The sequence below is a fragment of the Salmo salar genome, chromosome ssa12 (genome assembly GCF_905237065.1).
Source record: "Salmo salar chromosome ssa12, Ssal_v3.1, whole genome shotgun sequence".
Taxonomy (NCBI): Eukaryota; Metazoa; Chordata; class Actinopteri; order Salmoniformes; family Salmonidae; genus Salmo; species Salmo salar.
This window is the reverse complement of record NC_059453.1, coordinates 50717103-50739435: the sequence shown is the minus strand read 5'-3', so window position 1 is coordinate 50739435 and position 22333 is coordinate 50717103. Positions and strand designations below refer to the sequence as shown.

Here is a 22333-nt window from a genome sequence, read left to right as displayed (position 1 = left end):
GTGGAGGAGACAGAGAGGGAAGAAATTAAAGCGGTATAGACATGCAGTTGGAGAGGTATAGAGAGCGAAGACTAGATAGAGAGGGAAGAGAGAGAGGGAGATGACACAAGACACTGGGTGCGGTGGGGAGGGGAAATGACAGAGGTTTATTTTTAGCAGCAACGCATGCAGGGACCTGAAAATAAAGCTGTGTCGGCTGGGTACGTTAGTCGGTACTCGGGGGTAGGAGTGGGCTGACAGGCTCTCACGCTGACTCACTGGGCACTCGCTGGCACCTGGACCCAGCAACCCGCTGTCTGTCAATATAACACCAGTCACATCAACACCCCATGATGCAGACAACTACATTGATAGAAGCCACAATCTATCTGCAATATTAAAGCTGATCTACCCCCTAAATAAATAAATGAAACACCCCATGCCCCGTGTGACGGGTCACCTTTGACAGGGTCAGTCGGCCCTTCTCCCCTCCTTTCCGATATTTGTCTAGCTACTCGTCATCCAAACACAAAGGCTCTGGGAAGATAACACAAATTCTAGAACTCAGACCTGAACAGGGGCTCACTCGCACACAATCTGTCAAATGCAGAAAGCGTAATCTAGATAAATTATTCATCATTCTGCTCAAGCCTTTGGGAAGGTGATGAAGATGACAAAAAATTGCGGAACTCAAACCTGAACAGGGGCTCAGTCAATTCAATTGTCAAACCAAAACCGTAATGCTTTGGTGGTCTGAAACCTGACTACAATATTTGTCATACTTTCTGCTCCAGGCTTGGGAAGATGACAACAATTCTGAAAGTCTGAAACCTGGACAGGACTGTAGTGTCGCTGAGAAATGTCAGCTGGGCTGTCAGGAGAATGCTGTCTTGCTGTGGAGATGTCTGGCTGCTTTACTATTGTGATGAGGTGACTCATTGGCCTGTTGTCACAACACAGGGAGAGATGTGGAGCAAAATACCTGTTCAAGTTAAACAAATTTAAAGGAGGCAAAAGTGATGTAATGTGCCAGAAATACACATTTAGGCCTGGATTCAATCAGATCAAGCGTCAACTAGAGATACCAGACAGCTGCGTAGCGGAGGTGTTGGAGGGGGCAATGCGTTGGAGCTGTCAAACCGGTGAGCAGCTACTCTTGCGATCATTGTCACAAAGCCATACCTGCCCCACTCATTTTCGAAGTTCAGAACGAGAAAGTTTAGGCTAAATAATTACGCTCAAATTGAAAAATCATTCAACTAAATGAGTATTTTTATCATCCTAATCGAGGTGTAGGTTACATCTCACATTCCAGTGTTCAAACTTGTAAACAAGGCTGCATGGGATTTATCTTAATGCAACTCTGTGCAGCTTTAGGTATAATGCCAGGAGCCGCAGCTCTAACAGCTTTAATGCAGTTCCACCTCCGATACCGCCAAAACAACTGCTATGTGGAGCTGATTGAATAGAGCCCTTAATTCCTCATTTATTTCAATCAGAGTGTTTCCCCGACTATGTCAGAGATGGCTTGCCTGGTTGGCTGCCGACCTTTTTCTTTGGTGGAAACGGCGGAACATTGTTCTTGTATTCTCTTGCGTGCCTGTCCCAAACGCTTACAACTCCTGTCCTGCTGCATAATTACTTGTTTTGCATGTTTTTATTTTTTGATGCAAGTGAAACAGATGTACACTGAACAAAAATATAAACGCAACATGTAAAGTATTGGTTTCATGAGCTGAAATAAAAGATCCCAGAAATGTTCCATATGCACAAAAGGCTTATTTCTCTCAAATTTTGATGCACAAATTTGTTTACATCCCTGTAAGTGAGCGTTTCTCCTTTGACAAGATAATCCATCCACCTGACAGGTGTGGCATATCAAGAACCTGATTAAACAACATGATCATTACACAGGTGTGCTGGGGACAATAAAAGGCCACTCTAAAATGTACCGTTTTGTCACACAACACTATGTCACAGATTTGAGGGAGTGTGCAATTGACATGCTGACTGCAGGAATGTCCACCAGAGCTGTTGCCAGAGAATTGAATGTTAATTTATGTACCATAAGCCGCCTCCAACTTCGTTTTAGAGAATTTGACTGTATATCCAACCGGCCTCCCAACCGCAGACACGTGTATGGCGTTGTGTGGGCGAGCGGTTTGCTGATGTCAACGTTGTAAACAGAGTGCCGCATGGTGGTAGTGGGGTTATGGTATGGGCAGGTATAAGCTACAGACAACGAACACAATTGCATTTTATAGATGGGAATTTGAATACACAGAGATACCGTGATGAGATCCTGAAGCCCATTGTCGTGCCATTTATCAGCAAGGATCTCTACAAAATTCCTAGAAGCTGAAAATGTCACAGTTCTTCCATGGCCTGCAAACTCACCAGACATGTCACCCATTGAGCACGTTTGGGATGCTCTGGGTCAACATATATGACAGCGTGTACCAGTTCCTGCCAATATCCAGCAACTTCGCACTGCCATTGACGAGGAGTTGGACAACATTCCACAGGCCACAATCAACAGCCTGATCAACTCTATGCAAACAAGAAAATTATCATCCAAAGACGGTGCCCCTAGTGGCTGGGGACATTAATGCAGGGAAACTTAAATCCATTTTACCAAATTTCTACCAGCATGTTAAATGTGAAACCAGAGGAAAATAAACTCTAGACCACCTTCACTCTACACACAGAGACGCGTACAAAGCTCTCCCTCGCCCTCCATTTGGCAAATCTGACTATAACTCTATCCTCCTGATTCCTGCTTACAAGCAAACACTAAAGCAGGAAGTACCAGTGACTCACTCAATAAGGAAGTGGTCAAATGACGCAGATGCTAAGCTACAGGACTGTTTTGCTGGCACAGACTGGAATATGTTCCAGGATTCTTCTGATGGCATTGAGGAGTACACCACATCAGTCACGGGCTTCAACAATAAGTGCATCGACGACGACGTCCCAACAGTGACCATACATACATACATACTCCAACCAGAAGCAATGGATTATAGGCAACATCCGCACTAAGCTAAATGGTAGAGCTGCCGCTTTCAAAGAGCGAGACTCTAAACCGGACGCTTATAAGAAATCCTGCTATGCCGTAAGACAAACCAAAGCGTCAACACAGGACTAAGATTGAATCGTACTACACCGGCTCTGATGCTCGTTGGATGTGGCAGGGCTTGCAAACATTTACGGACTACATAGGGAAGCACAGTCGCGAGCTGCCCAGTGACACGAGCCTACCATACGACCTAAATAACTTCTATGCTCGCTCCGAGGCAAGCAACACTGAAGCATGCATGAGAGCATCAGTTGTTCCCGACGACTGTGTGATCACGCTCTCTGTAGCCGATGTGAGTAAGACCTTTAAACAGGTCAACATTCACAAGGCCGCAGGGCCAGACGGACGTGAACTCCGAGCATGCGCTGACCAACTGGCAAGTGTCTTCACTGACATTTTCAACCTGTCCCTGACCGAGTCTGTCATTCCAACATATTTCAAGCAGACCACCATTGTCCCTGTGCCCAAGAACACCAAGGTAACCTGCCTAAATGACTACCGACCGGTAGCACTCACGTCTGCAGCCATCAAGTGCTTTGAAAGGCTGGTCATGGCTCACATCAGCACCATTACCTCAGGAAGCCTATACCCACTCCAATTTGCATACCGCCCCAACAGATTCACTGATGATGCAATCTCTATTGCACTCCACACTGCCCTTTCCCACCTGGACAAAGGGAACACCTATGTGAGAATGCTATTCATTGACTACAGCTCAGCATTCAACACCATAGTGCCCTCAACGCTTATCACTAAGCTAATGACCCTGGGACTAAACACCTCCCTCTGCAACTGGATCCTGGACTTCCTGATGGGCTGCCCCCAGGTGGTGAGGATAGGTAGCAACACATCTGCCACACTGACCCTCAACAGGAGCTTCAACAGGGGTGCGTACTCAGTCCACTCCTGTACTCCCGGTTCACCCATGACTGCATGGCCAAGCACAACTCCAACACCATCATTAAGTTTGCAGACATCACAACAGTGATAGGCCTGATCACTGACAACGATGAGACAGCCTATAGAGAGGAGGTCAGAGACCTGGTAGTCTAGTGCCAGGATAACAACCGCTCCCTCAACGTGATCAAGACAAATGAGACGATTGAGGATTACAGAAGAAGGAGGACCAAGCACACCACAATTCTCATCGACAGGGCTGTAGTGGAACAGATTGAGAGCTTCAAGTTCCTTGGTGTCCACATCACCAACAAACTATCATGGTCAAAACACACCAAGATAGTTGTGAAGAGGGCATGACAATGCCTGTTCCCTCTCAGTAGACTGAAAAAATGTGGCATGGGTGCTCAGATCCTCAAAAGGTTCTACAGCTGCACCATCGAGAGTATCCTGACTGGTTGCATCACCACCTGGTATGGCAACTGCTCAGCCTCCGACCGCAAGGCACTACAGAGGGTAGTGCGAACGGTCCAGTCATCACTGGGGCCAAGCTTCCTGCCATCCAGGACCTCTATACCAGACGGTGTCAGAGGAAGGCCCAAAAGACTCCAGCCACCCTAGTCATAGACTGTTCTCTCTGCTACCGCACGGCAAGCTGTACCGGAGCGCCAAGTCTAGGTCCAAAAGGCTCCTTAACAGCTTCTACCCCCAAGCCATAAGACTCCTAAACAGCTAATCAAATGTCTACCCGTACTATTTGCATTGTGCCCCCCACCCCCATTTTTACACTGTTGCTACTCTCTGTTTATTATCCATACATAGTCACTTTACCTCTACCTACATGTACATATTACCTCGACTAACCAGTGCCCCCTCACATTGATGCTGTACCTGTACCCCCTGTATATAGCCTCGCTACTGTTATTTTATTGTTTCTCCTTAATTATTTGTTGTTTTTTTTCTCCTTAAAACCGCATTGTTGGTTAAAGGCTTGAAAGTAAGCATTTCACTGTAAGGTGTACTACACTTGTTGTATTTGGCACATGTGACAAATAAAATTTGATTTAATTTGACTTGAGATGTGTCACGCTGCATGAGGCAAATGGTGGTCACACCAGATACTGACTTTTTTTTTTATCCACGCCCCTACCTTTTTTTCAAAGGTATCTGTGACCAACAGATGCATATCTGTATCCACGCCCCTACCTTTTTTCAAAGGTATCTGTGACCAACAGATGCATATCTGTATTCCCAGTCATGTGAAATCTATAGATTAGGGCTTAATTAATGTATTTCAATTGACTGATTTCCTTATTTGAACTGTAACTCAGTAAAATATTTGAAATTGTTGCATGTTGCGTTTATATTTTTGGTCTGTCTGGACATCACAGCATCGTTGTGTTGAATACTGAGTGTGGTTAGTTCATTCTTCCTGGAAACAATGGCATAGCCATTGACATTCATGTTATTGAGATGTGTATCTTTTGTGTAATTTCCATAATGATCAGAGATTCTATTCTACCTTTTCTTTTGCTTCCATTCGGCAACATTTAATTTCCGTAGCGAGAGAATTTCCCAAACTTTCTCTAACAAAATCGTCTTTGACGAATCATCTTGACTGGCACTGGCAAAAACATTGAGCCGGGTGGTAATGCTGCAAAGCTGCTGTAACACCTGACTTGCTTCCTGTGTGGGAACTTTATTTCCACGGGTCTCTCCCTTTGCAACTGTGTCTGGGTGTATTACAGCTGGGGTGCAGCTTACTGACTTTATATTGCTGCAGATGTAGGATCTTAATTTGACTAGTATTGTCGCAGCACAGTAATCCTGCAGCAACAGGATTTGAACATTTAGTCCATAATGTTGCTTGATCTGTGTTTAGGCTATTAGCTGTCCAAACTTAAGCTACATAAAAAGTGCAATACTGTTAATATAACTGTTTGTTAGTGTGGGTTGTCAGTGAATTTATGTACAGTGTAAATCATGAAGCTCATCTGCATTTCCTCCGGTGTAGGAAAAGTCTCCGCAACAAATGAGTGATCAAATTAAGATCTGTATTACTTCCGGCTCTCCCAAAGCTCATTACAGAGGAAAGTAAAGGGATTGTTTCAGCTTTGATTCTCACCTAAAAAGGCCCCGCTCCCCTTTTCTCTCACTCTTTAGCAACTAATCCCCTCAAAGATGGGTCGTTCGGTGTAAATAGAGGAGGGAGGATCGCGGTAATCCTGAGGTAGCGTCGAAAGACAATGCCAAAACAATACATTACCAGGTTAAGGTGTGAAGACACCACACAGCACTATCGACCTGAGAAATGCATATACTGGGGAGTTGTGATGATGTATTGAATGGTTTATGGGGTAACTGTAAGAAATCATTCATGTGATCTTTAGTAAAACTATCTTTTCGGCCTTGGAGACACCCGGATGTGGTGGCTTTGACTCACAAGACAAAAATTGATTGTTACTAACTGCTTTTCCTGCCCATTTTTTTAGATATTATTATGTTCTCTCTCTGTGTGTGTGTGTGTGTGTGTGTGTGTGTGTGTGTGTGTGTGTGTGTGTGTGTGTGTGTGTGTGTGTGTGTGTGTGTGTGTGTGTGTGTTCTTGGGGACCTTCAATGCTGCAGAAATGTTTTGGTACCTTTCCCCAGATCTGTGCGCTCGACACAATCCTGTCTCAGAGCTTTCCGAACAATTCCTTCGACCTCATGGCTTGGTTTTTGTTCTGACATGCACTGTCAACTGTGGAACCTTATGTAGACAGGTGTGTGCCTGTCCAAATCATGTCCAATCAATTGAATTTACCATAGGAGGACTCAAGTTGTGGAAACATTTCAAGGATGATCAATGGAAACAGGATGCACCTGAGCTTAATTTCGAGTCTCATAGAAAAGGGTCTGAATACTTATGTAAATAAGGTATTCCTGTTTTTGATGTTTTATACATTTGCAAAAATGTCTGAAAACCAGTTTTTGCTTTGTCATTATGGGTTATTGTGTGTAGATTGATGAGGAAAAACATTTATTTCATCCATTTTATAATAAGGCCGAAAAAGTCTAGGAGTCTGAATACTTTCTGAAGGCATTGTATGTTGTGGTCCATGCGGCTGATAATGATGGAGCATGTCACAAAGTAATATGTTTTACAAGTTTGTAATACATCAGTTATTTTAATGTTAATCCAACAGTGAGCCACTTATTGCAGAGCAAAAATTGCATTTAGGCCTACCTTCACTATGAAGTACATTTGTCTATCCTTAAGGAAAATTGTTTTAGGTGCATTATGTCCATCTTGCTAGCTAACTTGGTGACACAAGCAAGGAATAAGAGCGTCAATCTTTGTAGACACACCCAAATAAGCATAAGCATTGTGTGCTTCTCCCACAACATTATTAAGCCTGTACCAGGGCCTGGAACTGACTTTTTGGTCCACTAGCCACTGTGGCAGGTAGATGAAAAAATCTACCAGTCTCTTAGACTTTTTACCAGCCAATTTCGCCATTGCAGAATAAAGACAAAAAAAAACCATTCACATCACAGAAAACATTCTTTGTTAGGTCTCTTTAACTTGTTAAGACATTATATGTATTCATAATGTGGCTTACATATCCACTCCTAATTTTCTACAGTGGGGTAATAGTAACCAATTGAAAAATAAGACACATTTTTTGAGGTGAACTGTCCCTTTAACTATGAGAGACACGCTCTGAGTAGAGGGAGTTTCTTTTTCCACAAGCCAGGGTATAGCCTCAAAACATGGTTGAAAGTATAATTTTGATAACATAGATGGTCAGTCCTTGCATCCATTGCTATGTCTATGAATTTGAGAGTGGTTACATTTCTCCAGGCCCATCCCTCAGCATTTAAACAACCCCAAAAATATTTTTGTATAATATTGGGAGTTGAGATATAAAGTTTACAACAATAGAAAGCGAAAATTCTCCTATTTTTTAACAGTAGCCTACATCTTTTTTTCTGGTGCCCTGTTGCTCAGTTGGTAGAACATGGCGCTTGCAACACCAGGGTTGTGGATTCGATTCCCATGGGGACCAGTACGAAAAAGTAAAAAAATGTAAATCGCTCTGGATTATAGTGTCTGCTAAATGACTAAAATGTAAATATTTGCTAGAGGAGGATCATATAGCATGTTTTTGCGAAAGAAAATGTATATTGTTCCCAAACGCTCGTTTGCTACCCACCACGTTGCTGGTACAGTCGACCAACTTACCTGCCAATACCAAAGTTTACCCACAATTGGCGGGTCTTCATTTTATGCCCTACCCTGTATGAATGCGAAAAAAAGGGATTATGCTCGATTAAATTAATTAAGGTCAGGCACCACAGGTTGAAATGTAGTTTTTGCCTCGACCTATACATTTTCAGATTTGTTAGGATTTTGGTCTGTTACTATTAGTTAAGTAAACATAAAACATGTCAAAACTTGCAAATGTGTATTTTCTTCAGTTTATCATACTGTCATCAACATTTTCATGATTTTGAACCACTTTAAAATGGACATACATCAATAATTTCAAAGGGCACTACATTGAATTACACCTAATTTCAAAGCCCATTTCATAAAGAATGTTACAAACTGGACTACAATTAGTAACTTACTTTGAAGAGATGGTGATTGGGTTGATATTTACTTTTGGAATTTGGTAGTCTTAATCCAGTGTACTTGATTAAGATTAAGGCAGACTCTTCCCACATGCCAATACATTTTTCTCAGCTTCAGAAGCATCTGCATTCACCACATGTTGTGTGGTTACCCTTAGATATATTCTCCAGACTTGCCCAGAGGGAATTGTTGACATGCTGTCAATTTATTATTCTAGATAACATTTAATTTGGAAAAATGCACCAAAAATGCATTTTACTTACACGTCTTTAGTATTCTACAGATAGAAAGTATATATCCACCATCTGCTCTGGACAAGTCCGGTCCTCGAGTGTCTTAACAAAATGAAAAAGTCCTAAAATGTTTTATTCAAAAAAGTGTTTTGTGTCTACATTCAACTGGTAAAAGTGAATTGTGATATGATTAAGAGAGAAAAAAATCCTATTAGGGTGTGGTGCCTCTCCTGTCTATTAACAATGACTGGAACCAGGAACGTGCATAGGCCAATAATTCAAAATGGATTTTCAATCATAGGAAAGTAGGCACAGATTGACGCTGCATACCCTGGGGACTCCTGAACTTGTATTTCTGTTTTAGCACATTTGGGGATTTTAAGCATAAAAAAACTATTAGATGTCGTAAAATTTCAATTAAATGTCAAGTCTCAAATAGCCGCCTGTCCCTTTTTGATAGCCGGGCAACCGCACATTTTTCAGCAAATAAACGCCTGTTTCAAATTAACGCTGGGTCTAATTGAATTGTTCACAAGGTTACCATGAATTACTATGGATTGATTACAAGGTTTAATGTTTGATTTATTACATTAAATAATTCAGTTATGACTGTAAAAAAAAGTATGTCAATCATATGTATTTATCTGCAGTAAGAAACTGCTAGCCATTGCCTGCTAAAAGCTAGCTAACTGGCAAGCACAAAAACAGTCAACAACTTCGGGAGTACAGAACCCTAGAAATCAACTGATCGCCCTCTAGTGGTGAATAAAAGAACTGACAAATGCACAATCAAAGAGGAGAATAAAGTGCATTCGGAAAGTATTCAGACCCCTTTCATTTTTCCACATTTTGTTACCTTACAGCTTTATTCTAAAATGGATTAAATAAAAATGTTCCTCATCAATCTGCACACACTACCCCATAATGACAAACTGAAACAGTTTATATATTTTTGCTAATTTATTAAAAATAATAACCGGGACATCCGTATTTACATAAGTATTCAGACCCTTTGCTATGAGACTCGAAATTGAGCTCAGGTGCATTCTGTTTCCATTGATCATCCTTGAGATGTTTCCACAACTTGATTGGAGTCCACCTATGGTAAATTCAATTGATTGGACAGTATTTGGAAATGCACACACCTGTCTTTATAAGGTCACACAGTTGACAGTACATGTCAGAGCAACAACTAAGCCATGAGGTCGAATTAATTGTCCGTAGAGCTCTGAGACAGGATTGTGTCGAGGCACAGATCTGGGGAAGGGTACCAAAAAATGTCTGCAGCATTAAGGGTCCCCAAGAACACATCATTCTTATGACATGGCAGGTGGCAGCGTGGTAGAAACTGAAGGGAAGCCGCCATCTAAAATTCAAGGGGACATTTTTATAACTATGTCTCCAGAAGATAGAGCATGAGCGCGCAGTTTAAAAAACTGGATCTATTGCCTGGGCTACTGGGGGAGGTTGAGGCCTTAAATTCAGGAATGGATTCTAGTAATAAAATGATGGAAGAAATACGAGCTATACGAAAATAAGATATTGAAACTAACATGGACTGCCTAAAAGACACTACAGAGAGGCTACGGCATGATAATAAAACAATGAAAGCCGAATTACTTGATCTAAAGTGCAGAAGTATGAAAAATAATATTGTTATAATGGGAATAAGGGAGGATGAAAATAAACTATCAGTCAACGGAGGAAAAAGTCAAGGTATTCATGAAACATAATCTCAAGATAACTGACAAACAGGTGGAAACAATTGATTTTCAAAGGGCTCACTGTTTTGGTGGCAGAGCAGAGGGAAGGCCCCGTCCGATCGTAGCTATGCTAACCCACTACAAAATGAAAATTGCCTTGTTACAACAGGGTATGGAATTGAAGAACACCCCATTCTCTATTAATTAACAATTTCCCCATGAAATAGTGGAGAGACGATGTGCACTGTACCCCACTTTCAAAAAGCTCCGAGCAGAGAAGCAGAATGTTCGTCTAGTGGTTGATAAATTATATGTAAACAACCAAATTTTCAAGGACTCGAAGATTACAACATGGCTGTGAGTGATAGCTACCTCCTGTTGAAGTAGTTCCCGATACATATTTGTACCATATTACACAGTACAAATATGGATTAATTTGTTTTATACAACAACAACAAAACAAAAAAATTTGTGCATGGACTTTTTTTTGTTCATACAGTATGGAACCGTGGCCTTAAAATAAGGTTGGACTTATGGTAATGCAGAATGGGTATGATGAAGTTATCCTTTTTCTATTTAGGCAATATGTAATTTTGGACTATATGGACTTAAAATCAGGTTGATTTAGGGATAGGCGAAGATAGGGAAGGCTGACCTTATATCTTTGATTGTTTATTTATTTAATTAGAAGATTCTACATTAGAAATACCAAGTTTTTTTGTGTGTTTTTTTTCATATGATATGGCCTAATTGTAGAGGTGGGATATATTATGACTTAATAGTTGTTATATAGTGTGGCTCTTGTTCGCGGATGTGATTCTGAACGATTAGCTTTTAAGATAAAACTTAATAAATATGAGTAGAATTATTGTAGGGGTACGATTAAGGATTATATTATATTTAAAAACCTGCCTAGGTTCTCTATTGGAGTAGGCCTATACGATCCTAAAATAATTGGTGTCTCAGTGGCGGATTTAGGAATGGGCGGGCAGCCACCCAGGGCGGCATCTTGCCGGGGGCGGCACAGGGAGCCCGCACAATTTTGTTGACATTTGCACGATTGGTTTTCTATCGCTCATTTGCACGTCACGTCCATGATATCATGTCACCGTGTGGGACTGTGGGTAAATTAACCTTGTTGAAATCGGCGCCCTGATTCGAGTTTGTGAGCTAGGCAGGCTACTACCTGGGAAGGTCTCCCACTCAGAAGTACGAGATGGGGAGGGGGGCAGGGGTAGATTGACCTCAGGTCTCCCCACTGGAAGCCCAAGGTAGGGGGAGCGGGGGAATCTATCAAATAGCGTACCTCTAACTTTGTACAGTACTAATGCAATTAGTAAAATCAGTCACACTACGAAATGCTACCAAATAAACCACAATTCATTCATAATACTGTGAATATACACTACCGTTCAAAAGTTTGGGGTCACTTAGGAAAGTCCTTGTTTTTGAAAGAAAAGCTCATTTTTTGTCCATTAAAATAACATGAAATTGATTAGAAATACAGTGTAGACATTGTTAATGTTGTAAATTACTATTGTAGCTGGAAACGGCAGATTTTTTTATGGAATATCTACATAGGCGTACAGAGGCCCATTATCAGCAACCATCACTCCTGTGTTCCAATGGCACATTGTGTGAGCTAATCCAAGTTTATCACTTTAAAAGGCTAATTGAGCATTAGAAAACCCTTTTGCAATTATGTTAGCACAGCTGAAAACTGTTGTTTTGATTAAATAAGCAATAAAACTGGTCTTCTTTAGACTAGTTGAGTATCTGGGTCATCAGCATTTGTGGGTTCGATTACAGGCTCAAAATGGCCAGAAACAAATAACATTCTTCTGAAACTCGTCAGTCTATTCTTGTTCTGAGAAATGAAGGCTATTCCATGCAAGAAATTGCTAAGAAACTGAAGATCTCGTAAAACGCTGCGTACTACTCCCTTCACAGAACATAGCAAACTGGCTCTAATCAGAATAGAAAGAGGAGTGGGAGGCCCCGGTGCACAACTGAGCAAGAGGACAAGTACATTAGAGTGTCTAGTTTGAGAAACAGACGCCTCACAAGTCCTCAACAGGCAGCTTCATTAAATAGTACCTGCAAAACACCAGTCTCAACGTCAACAGTGAAGAGGCGACTCCGGGATGCTGGCAGAGTTGCAAAGAAAAAGCCATATCTCAGACTGGCCAATAAAAAGAAAAGATTAAGATGGGCAAAAGAACACAGACACTGGACAGAGGAACTCTGCCTAGAAGGCCAGCATCCCGGAGTCACCGCTTCACGTTGTGATGCCTAAGACAAATTTTTACTTGCAGTCATTAGCAGCCGTTAGATTCTATGTGCCTTGTTCCTTCTTTTTTTGTCAGAATATAACAGGATTTAATGAGGACTACATTAAATATGTCTTGCATGTAATGGACATCTTGCGATATATTGTACTTGTTTTGTCTTCATTTTTTCAAAATTGTTTCAACAATTGAATACAATGAACTGAGCAGGCTGGGCTGACATGCTTATAGCCTTGCTAGGACGTTCTAAATATGAGCATGCATTCAAAAGATTGCCGTTATTATTTCTATTCATATGATCTATTATTGTTACTATTTTTTTTTATTTTTTTTTATGACTGTTTCCCATGTTATTTGGTTAGTTCTCGTAAAAAGCACCCTCTTGTATATTTATGTTATCATGGGACTGCCCATATTTCCCTCTGGCCAACGCCAATTTGCGGCCAATTGTTTGCCTTAGGACGCAAAGATGCGTCATGAGTCAGGGAGATCATCTGATAGTCATAGTGACAACAGACCTAGATATGGGGGGAGGTTTTAGTGGGTGGATTATTACAGCAATTGGAGGTTTACAAATAACTGTGCAAACAGATCCGCAAGGAAGATGGATTATTTTAAATATGCTATTGGACCAAAAACAGATCCGGCTAATTAATCTATATGGCCAAATAATGATCATCCACACTTCTTTGAAAATATATATCATAATCTATTGAGCTCACAAGCAACAAATGAATCTATTATTATGGTGGGAGATTGTAATACGTTTTTAAGTACCTCAATGGATCGTAAAGGAAATCACTCTACAAACTATCACCCTCAAGCACTAAAGGAGATCATGAAGATTATGGATACATTAGAACTAGTGGATACATGGATGTTGAAAAACCCTGACCTAGTAAGATGTACATGGAGGCTTAATCAAGCTAGCCATCTTGATTACTTCCTAGTCTCATTCTTGCTGGCATCAAAAGTTTTAAAGTATTAATAGGAGACCGAATGCGATCGGACCACCATCTAATTGGCCTCCATATAACTCTTACAGATTTTTCACGTGGATGCGGATATTGGAAATGTTATCAAAGCCTATTAGATGACAATTTGTTCTTAACTAAGACAAAATAATTCATAATTGACTTTTTTTGCACAACCTAGGTACAGCAGATCCCCTTATTGTACGGGACACTTTCAAATGTACTTTTAGAGGCCATTCAATACAATACTCATCATTAAAACAATAGCAGTTTAGGTCAAAAGAGATTAGACAAATAAAGGAAATAGAGGAAGTAACAGCGCAGGTAAATGGTAGTGGAAACTGTACCAGAGGCACAAAATAGGTCAGAGGAAAAACAAAAATAAATGGAAGTACTTATTCAAGAACGATTAAGTGTAATGTATTACAAAAAATAAAGTGAATTGGATGGAACATGGTGGAAAATGTACAGCATTTTTCTTGAATGTTCAACGTAGAAAAATAATTTACAGAATCTCGTTACAAATGATGGAGTCATCCATGATTCACCAAATTATATTTTAAAAGAGGATGCACAATATTTTAAGCATATGTTTTCTTTTTGTCTCCTCCATTTCCACTGATTGATGTAAACTCTAAGGATTTCTTTCCTAATAATAATAATGTAAAATTAACAAATTTACAGAAAGACATGTGTGAAGGCCAACTTACAGAAGAGGAACTAAAATCTTTTCAGTCTGGAAAAACACCATGGCTGTCACGGATCCCTCTGGAACTTTCATTGTGCACACCTGGCCCTTATGCCAATGTGACAAGGGCTTGACGGTATACCAGTAGAGGTATATCAGACCTTTTTTGATGTACTCAGAGATTCATTATTAGCATGTTTTATTTACTCCTAAACAAATGGTAGACTTTCAGGTACTCCACAAGAGGTTCTGATTTCATTACTACTTAAACAGGACCCAGGTGGTAAGTATAAAGATCCAGTCCATTTAAAAAAACTGGAGGACTCTAGTTCTTGTTGTGATGTGAAGATCTTGGCGAAATGCAGAGCACATAGCATAAAAAAGGTATTACCAGATATTGTTCATCCTGATCAGACAAGTTTTTTACATTGACGATATATTGAAGATAATATACGACAATTACTTGAAACAATTGAACATTGTGAAACATCCAAGATACCATGCCTGGTCTTCATAGCAGATTTTCAGAAGGCATTTGATAAAGTACGAATAGAATTTATATATAAATGCCTGAATTACTTTAATTTTGGTGAATCGCTTGGGGAAAAAATATGTACAGTTGAAGTCGTAAGTTTACATTCAGGTTGGTATTAACAAGAAATCTGTGGAGTGGTTGAAAGTAAACTTACGACTACAACTGTACATGGACAGTAATCTGGCAGTATCACATCAGCTCTTTATCACTTGAATGTCATTCAGAAAATTGTTTCCTGAATCACCTTGTCACGTCCTGACCAGTAGAGGGTGTAGTTGGGTCAGGACGTGGCAGAAGAGAAGTGTGTAGGTTGGTTTGTGTCGTTTATTTTGGCCGTGTGGCTTCCAATCGGGCACAGCTGTAGAGGGTTGTTGCTGATTGGGAGTCACACATAAGTAGCCTACTTTTCCTTTGGGGTTTGTGGGTAATTGTTTCTGTTAGTGTTTGCACCTGACAGGACTGTTTTGGCTGTCAGTTTTCTTGTTTTTGTAAAGTGTTCACGTTGGTCTATTAAATTCTTATGATGAACACTAACTCCGCTGCACCTTGGTCTTCTTCCGACGACGGCCGTCGAAGAACCCGGTTAATGACAGTATCAGTTTTTGTTTTATTAATCATGTTAAAGTTGCTCTTTGTGTTAGAAACATTCGATTTTGTAATTGCATACATTATTTTGGATATGTGTGCACATAAAAACAGTTTTCACTCCGTAACAAAGTGAAATGCGAAATGTTACAGGGTAACAGTAAACTTCCGAGATCTCCATACATTTTTATATCTTAATGCAGTGGTTATCAACCGGTCATTCAACTGGTTGATCTCCAAGGCATTCGTAGTCGATCACCAAGCATTTCTGTGAAAAAAACAACAACAAAGTGTTCCCATTTTGAACCATTTCATGTGTCTGAAGGTAGAACTCCTCCTACCCAGTCGCCCCAGAGAGCAAATCAAGTGCACCTATAGGCCTAATGCTGGCCAGTCAGATAGCTCAGATCACTGTGTCTGCACAGTTTCCTCGAGCAATAGGCTGTAAAATGAAGCCACGAACACACAGCATTGAGACTGAGATTTCAAACCTTTTAAAACCATGACTAGAGAGAGACTCAATGAATACAGCAAAGAGCTGCTTTTTTTATAATTAAGTTTATTTTGAAGTTGTTATTCAGCACTGTCAACACCACACTTTTATAAGCCATAAAATAAGAGTTCTCCCTACTTCCACTCACTGCAGCTGCAACTAATGAGTATAGCAAAGTGTTTCGATAACCTTCCATTGTTATTATTAGCGGCTTGTCTCTTTTTTAATATCTCTTTTTGAATGTTTTAATTTCACTTTCTCTTGTCATGGAAGTAACAACATGAATTGGTGCATGTGGCATAAATAATGCAGAGCGACTTGAGTTTCGCCAACAGCTGGAAGACTGTGTCCCCTTTTCTCAGGGAGGGACGGGGTGAATCGGGTGAGAGGCAGCCTCCCTGCTGCTCTCTCCTTTCCTCCCTCCCCTCAGACTGACCATCAGATGCAGGCCATCCAGCAAAATAAAACAAAGCTAATTATTGTGCTTACTCAGCTGTGCCTCACAAGTAATACAGCAAATGATATATTACCGGTGTGATCGTATACCGAACATTTTGAAATATAATTTGAAAATGGTCTGAGAAGAACAACAATGACGAGGCAATTCAAGCATAGCCAATATGTGATAATGTATTGGGCCTCATAGCCTATTGCACAAACCTCCTTGTTACAGAATTGTTTTTAGTAGGTTAATGTTGCATAGGCTTATTATTATTATTATTATTTTTGTTTAAAAAACTATCTGAGCGGTCGATCTTGCTTTGGACTCAGAAAGTGATCTTGACTCAGAAAAGGTTGGTGACCACTGTCTTAATATATTCACATGAAAAAAAGGCTAATTATTAAAGACTTTGTAACAGCTCTAAACAGTTGTCCGCTACAAGAAATGCTCACTGGTACCCTAGTTTATAGAAAGACCCATATATAATGTCATTTTAAAAATCATTATATGATTATCACAATGTAGCATACGTCACTGCTGGAGTGCTAGAGGATAATCAAAAATGTAAAAGGTAGAAACTGCATTATAAATCATCTTGCATTCCCAAAATGACAGTTTGCCATTCTGAAAACGCATAATAATAATGTTGAGTAAAGCCTAGTCAAGCAGCTAATTTGCTGTCCTTGGGTCGGCCTCCCCTTGGGCCATTAAGAGTATGAGCACAGTCTGCATAAACCAACCCCCAGACACACACACACACACACACACACACACACACACAGTAGCCCTCTCCTTGTCAACTGGGACAAGCCATTGCCCCCACAATGCAGTGACCATGACCAAAAAGAGCCTCTCGAAGGCCAGGCCCATTATTGCACTGGGGACACCTCTCCCTGATCAGATGTATTAACTTTTATATCCCCTCCATTATGGACATTTAATTATCCTTGTGTCCCCATCACATGCCGAACAGATTGCAGCCACCGAGGATAGACTTCTCTAGGTCAGTGTATGTTTGTGTATGTGTCAGGGAGGCTAAATGTGCCAAGCCAGCACTGCAGACAATAAAGCTTACCCTCTAAAACAGAAACCACCTCCTTTCTCACGTCAATCAATAGGCCAGTGAAAAAAATCAATCTTAGCAATAACAGGAAGTTGAAATATTTTTATAGGAAATGCGTTTGGAATTAGCATTACTCATCTGTCCGTGTAATGCAAAATTCATCGGACTAAGGGATTTTTTCAACTTTTGCAAATTAGTGTTACATCACAGAAACCATATATTTTTTTTTCAGTTTGGGTCAGGCTTCCAAATACAGCCTTGTTTATCTTCTTATGAAATATTTGAAAGAGGAAAAACCGTGTCTCGATGTGACACAGTAATAACCCATAAGGCCTTAGGAGGGCGGATGTCAACAGGAAGTAGTTGGGCTTTGAGGTCACCATTGTATGGGTATTGTGTACTTTATGACAGGTATATTAGACTGTTTGGAAAATAGCTTTTAGTGCATCATGTCCTCATGAACAATAGATTCAAACTCCCAGTCTGGGGTCAATCGAGATTCCCAGGCAGTCTCCCTCTGGTAATCTGCCTGGCCGGATTTGAAATCCCTCATTAAACTGAATGGTTGACAGTGCAGGGTCAGATTTCAAAGATGTTGGGTATATTTGTGGTTCCCTGTAGATTTTGGATTCTTTCTCTATTCCCTGCAACTTCTCAGCATTGGACTGTGTGTTTTTCAGTAGTCCCAATTATTTCCCAGGCTCGTCCTTCTGAATTTATTTGATTCTTTGTTTGATTCTGAAATGTTTCTAAAATGTAATCCAATATTCCGTTTGGCCTGAATACATTTAGTTCATTTAAGAATTTGTAAAGCTCCCACTGAGAGGGAGTCAGGTCAGAGAAATGTAATTCCCAGCAGGTCATACACTCTTAGAAAAAAGGGTTCCAAAAGGGTTCTTCGGCTGTCCCCATAAGAGAACCCTTATTTGTTCCAGGTTGAACTCTTTTGGTCTAAGAGTGTAGTCCCAGTGAGATTCAGAGCAAACAAAGAGCCATTTTAAACATTAAAAAAAAAAAAAATCTTATGAGAACAGCCAAAGAACCCTTTTAGGTTCTAGATAGCACCATTTTTTCTAACAGTGTAGTCCCATTCTCAGAAGTAATTGCAAATACACTTTCTACTCACTACCAAATACATTATATAGATTATATAATTATAGAACATACAGCATTACATGCTTGCAAAGCTTCAGCTCTTCAGTAGGCCTATGCAAGCACTAGGTCCAGCCACACTCCGTTGCCTGTGTTTCTTTTTTACTGATGATTTACTGCTCTGAGAGTAGGGACAGGCGACATTGATGCTCCCTGCTTGGTGACTTTTTAAGAAGTGTGACTCGCCACTGAGTTTCAATTCCCTTTGGTCCCCCTGGAGGTTATCTAAATGTAGAAATGGACTACAGAGTTAGTATAACTACTCTGGTGACTTGCAAATGTGTGTGTGTGTGTGTGTGTGTGTGTCCGTCCGTCCGTCCGTCCGCCTGTGCTTGATGGGAATTGAACTGCACTGACCACAATGGAATGGAGAGCACGCCTCAGGAGAATGAGGCTTTTATTGCTTGTCACACTGTCACACCAACAGTTTCACACAGATGGCTAGATGCCTCTGTACACACACTTCAGGCTGACAGCTCAGGGAAGCCTATCTTTTTGTGAGGGGGAAGTTTGGGCTGGAAATGAAGGTGAAATGTTTGTAAATGTGGCAAGTCTTGGCAGATTTGAAATTTGTTGTTGTTGACATCTGTAAACGGGAAGTCGCCCCACTATGTATTATGATGTCATATTGCTGAGTATACCTTTAAAACATTTTGGTGTGTGTGTGTGTCTCCACAGGAGTCCCTGCAGACCTATGCCTTCCTGGTGTTCCTGGTGGTATGTGTGCTGGGTGCTGTGTACCTCTACTTTATTCTGCCCGAGACCAAAAACAAGACCTTTATGGACATCAGCCAGAGCTTTGCCAAAATCAACAAGGTTCCGTTGGGTGACAAGGAAATTGAGAACGAACTTGCCATCAAGGCTGGGTCAAAGGATGTAGAAGAAAATGGAAAAGTCATCATCGATGGTGAGATGGAGAGTTCGTTTTGAATCAAAGAAAAGCCACCAGGTGTCAGTTTACTGTTGTACATACTGTATTTTGATTCACTGAAGTGAAATGTAATTTTTAAGATAAAGTTTTTCTGCTAGGTGAGTGTACGTTTTTTTTTGTATGCAATTATTTTCAATACATTTTTAAAGATCTCTTACCTATATAAAAAAAAACAGGCAATTGGCAAACAGTTATTGCAAATCTTTGGCCAATTTGCTGCAAATTTGCAAATTAGTTTTGAGGAAAACTTTTGCAGTAAATTTACAGCGACTTGTGAACTTCTGGCTAACAGTTCTGGAAAACTTGTGGCAAACATTTTACTGTTTGCTGCAGATGTGCTGCAAACTCATTATGAATATGCAAATTAGATCCGGTTTTTGGTTACTAACTTTGAATTGTTGTATCTACATAAACCAAATCACACATAATTTTAAATGAACTTGCTTCTCACAGTGAAAACTAAACATACTAAATGTGCTAAATATACTAAACCACATGTATTCAATGTCTTAACAGATAAAAAATAAATCGAATACAATTTGAAATCATCAGCATGCTAATGAAAATAGCAAAGTCTGAATATTTCCCAAATAAATTGTTTGCTGAATCTCTCATTTACATGAGAGAAATGTGGCTACCGCTTTACATTCTAGCTCGGTAATAAGATGTATTTACTCTGCAATTAGCTAGTAATTACCATTAGTTAACATAAATAGTTACCATGTTGTTTCCCCCAATACTTTCCTGATATCCCAACCAGCCCATGGTTGTTATCTGGAAACAGAGAAGATCATTTCTATGTAATAACGCCGAATCTGTGCTGGAAAATGCATCATTACCTGTTTCTCTTCAGTTATACCATTACATCCCTTCCCTATAACAAACATAACATAACAGTGACATATGTCGTTGTAAAGTGACACAAAATTCCTGACATGACAAGCAAAGCCCAGTTCACATTCAGATTCATTATTGACAAAAAAGATATGCACAAGATATGATGGATATCACAATTCAGTGGCATGGCGCCCCCACCCCCAACAATGTACAAAGGGTTAAAACCAAATGTGGGAAGAAGGGGCAATCAGAATTTGAAACAATGGAGCCTGTTTTGGTAAAAAGCTAAGGAATGGGGCTGGAGAAATGTAACCACTCTCAAATTTATAGACAAAGCTATCGATGCAAGGATTGACCATCCATTATACAAATATTATTGTTTTAACCGTGTTTTGAGGCTGTAAAGTATATGATAACATTTATTTTGTTAACAAACATTGGAGTAAAACAAGCTAATATATTGAGTTCTGATGGGGTACGACAGTTGAACTAAGCTCATGAGGCATTTTTTAAGTTATATTCTTAATGAATTAATGGGTATATATTGATCATGTATAAGCCAAAACCTGGATGTAGCAACTGCAGATTGCCCCTTTGATCAAGCTACTTTTTCCTTTCTATGTGTAGGCTATTTACATTAAACCGTAACCTATAAAAATGTGAGGATGACGTTGGGACCACCTCAAATTATTTCAGGATAAAATACTGTCAATTAGGCTACTAGCTATGTTAGCTAACCCTTTTCTTTCATTTGTAGCTGTAGGTCTCAAGAAATGGCAGTTACAGATGTAAAAAAAAAAAAAGCTAAATACATTCCTGTCGCTCTGTGATGACATCAGATTTGTGCGTGCGCTCTCCACTCCCTCTCCACCGGTGGAGGCTGCTTAGGAGAGGACGGCTCATTATAATGGCTGGAACGGCGTCAATGGAATGGCATCAAACACATGGAAACAATGTGTTTGATGTATTTGATACCATTCCACTTATTCTGCTCCAGCCATTACCACAACCACGTCCTCCCCAATTAAGGTGCCACCAACCTCCTGTGCAGTCTTCTTGCTGAGAAGATGATGCTAAGTTAGCTATTTACGAGTGATCTGGTGTATAGTGTAGCACATAAATGCTAAATATGAATGTACATTTCTTAAATCCTTTCCTAATGTTGTTGTGATATTAGCGAACTAGAGGTTATTAGATAGTATTGTATGAAATAGTTTTATACCTACTGTCAGACACAATTCTAGGTTGGCTAGTTACCTATCTAGGCTAGATCTATGAGCTAGCTAACATTAGCTACCAGCAGGGTGTTTTACTTGATACTTTATTGCAGTATAAATATTTGCTTAACCAGTCACATAATAAGTTGTATGGACTCACTCTGTGTGCAATAATAGTGTTTAAAAAACATGAGCTGGCGCACACCCAGAAAAATTATTTGGTTTGGAGGTGCTTACTAATGGCGAACAAACTATAAAAATAGAGTCGCACACTCCATATATAAACTCCCAGTAATTTATTGGGTGAATCACCAACGTTTCGGCATCACTGTGCCTTCTTCAGGGTGTGTTTAATAGTGTTTACAGGATTTTTGAATGACTACCTGATATCTGTACCCCACACAAGGTCCCTCGGTCAAATAGTGAATGTCAAACACAGATTCAACCACAAAAACCAGGGAGGTTTTCCAATGCCTCGGAAAGAAGGGCACCTATTGATAGATGGGTTTTAAAAAAAAACAGACATTGAATGTCCCTTTGGGCATGGTGAAGTTATGCATTACACTTTGGATGGTGTATCAATACACCCAGTCACTACAAAGATACAGGCACCCTTCCT

General features: G+C 40.2%; 1 protein-coding gene across 2 annotated transcripts in view; it reads left to right on the top strand.

Moving 5' to 3' along the window:
- slc2a9l2 (solute carrier family 2 member 9, like 2) overlaps window positions 1-19757 on the top strand; it is a 243642-nt gene extending 223885 nt beyond the window's left edge. For both annotated transcript variants that reach the window (XM_014131731.2, XM_014131730.2), the window contains exon 13: window positions 19408-19757. In XM_014131731.2, the coding sequence (XP_013987206.1) occupies window positions 19408-19659 (252 nt within the window). In that variant the 3' untranslated portion in view covers window positions 19660-19757. The remainder of the gene's footprint in view (window positions 1-19407) is intronic.
- The last annotated feature ends 2576 nt before the right edge of the window (window positions 19758-22333 follow it).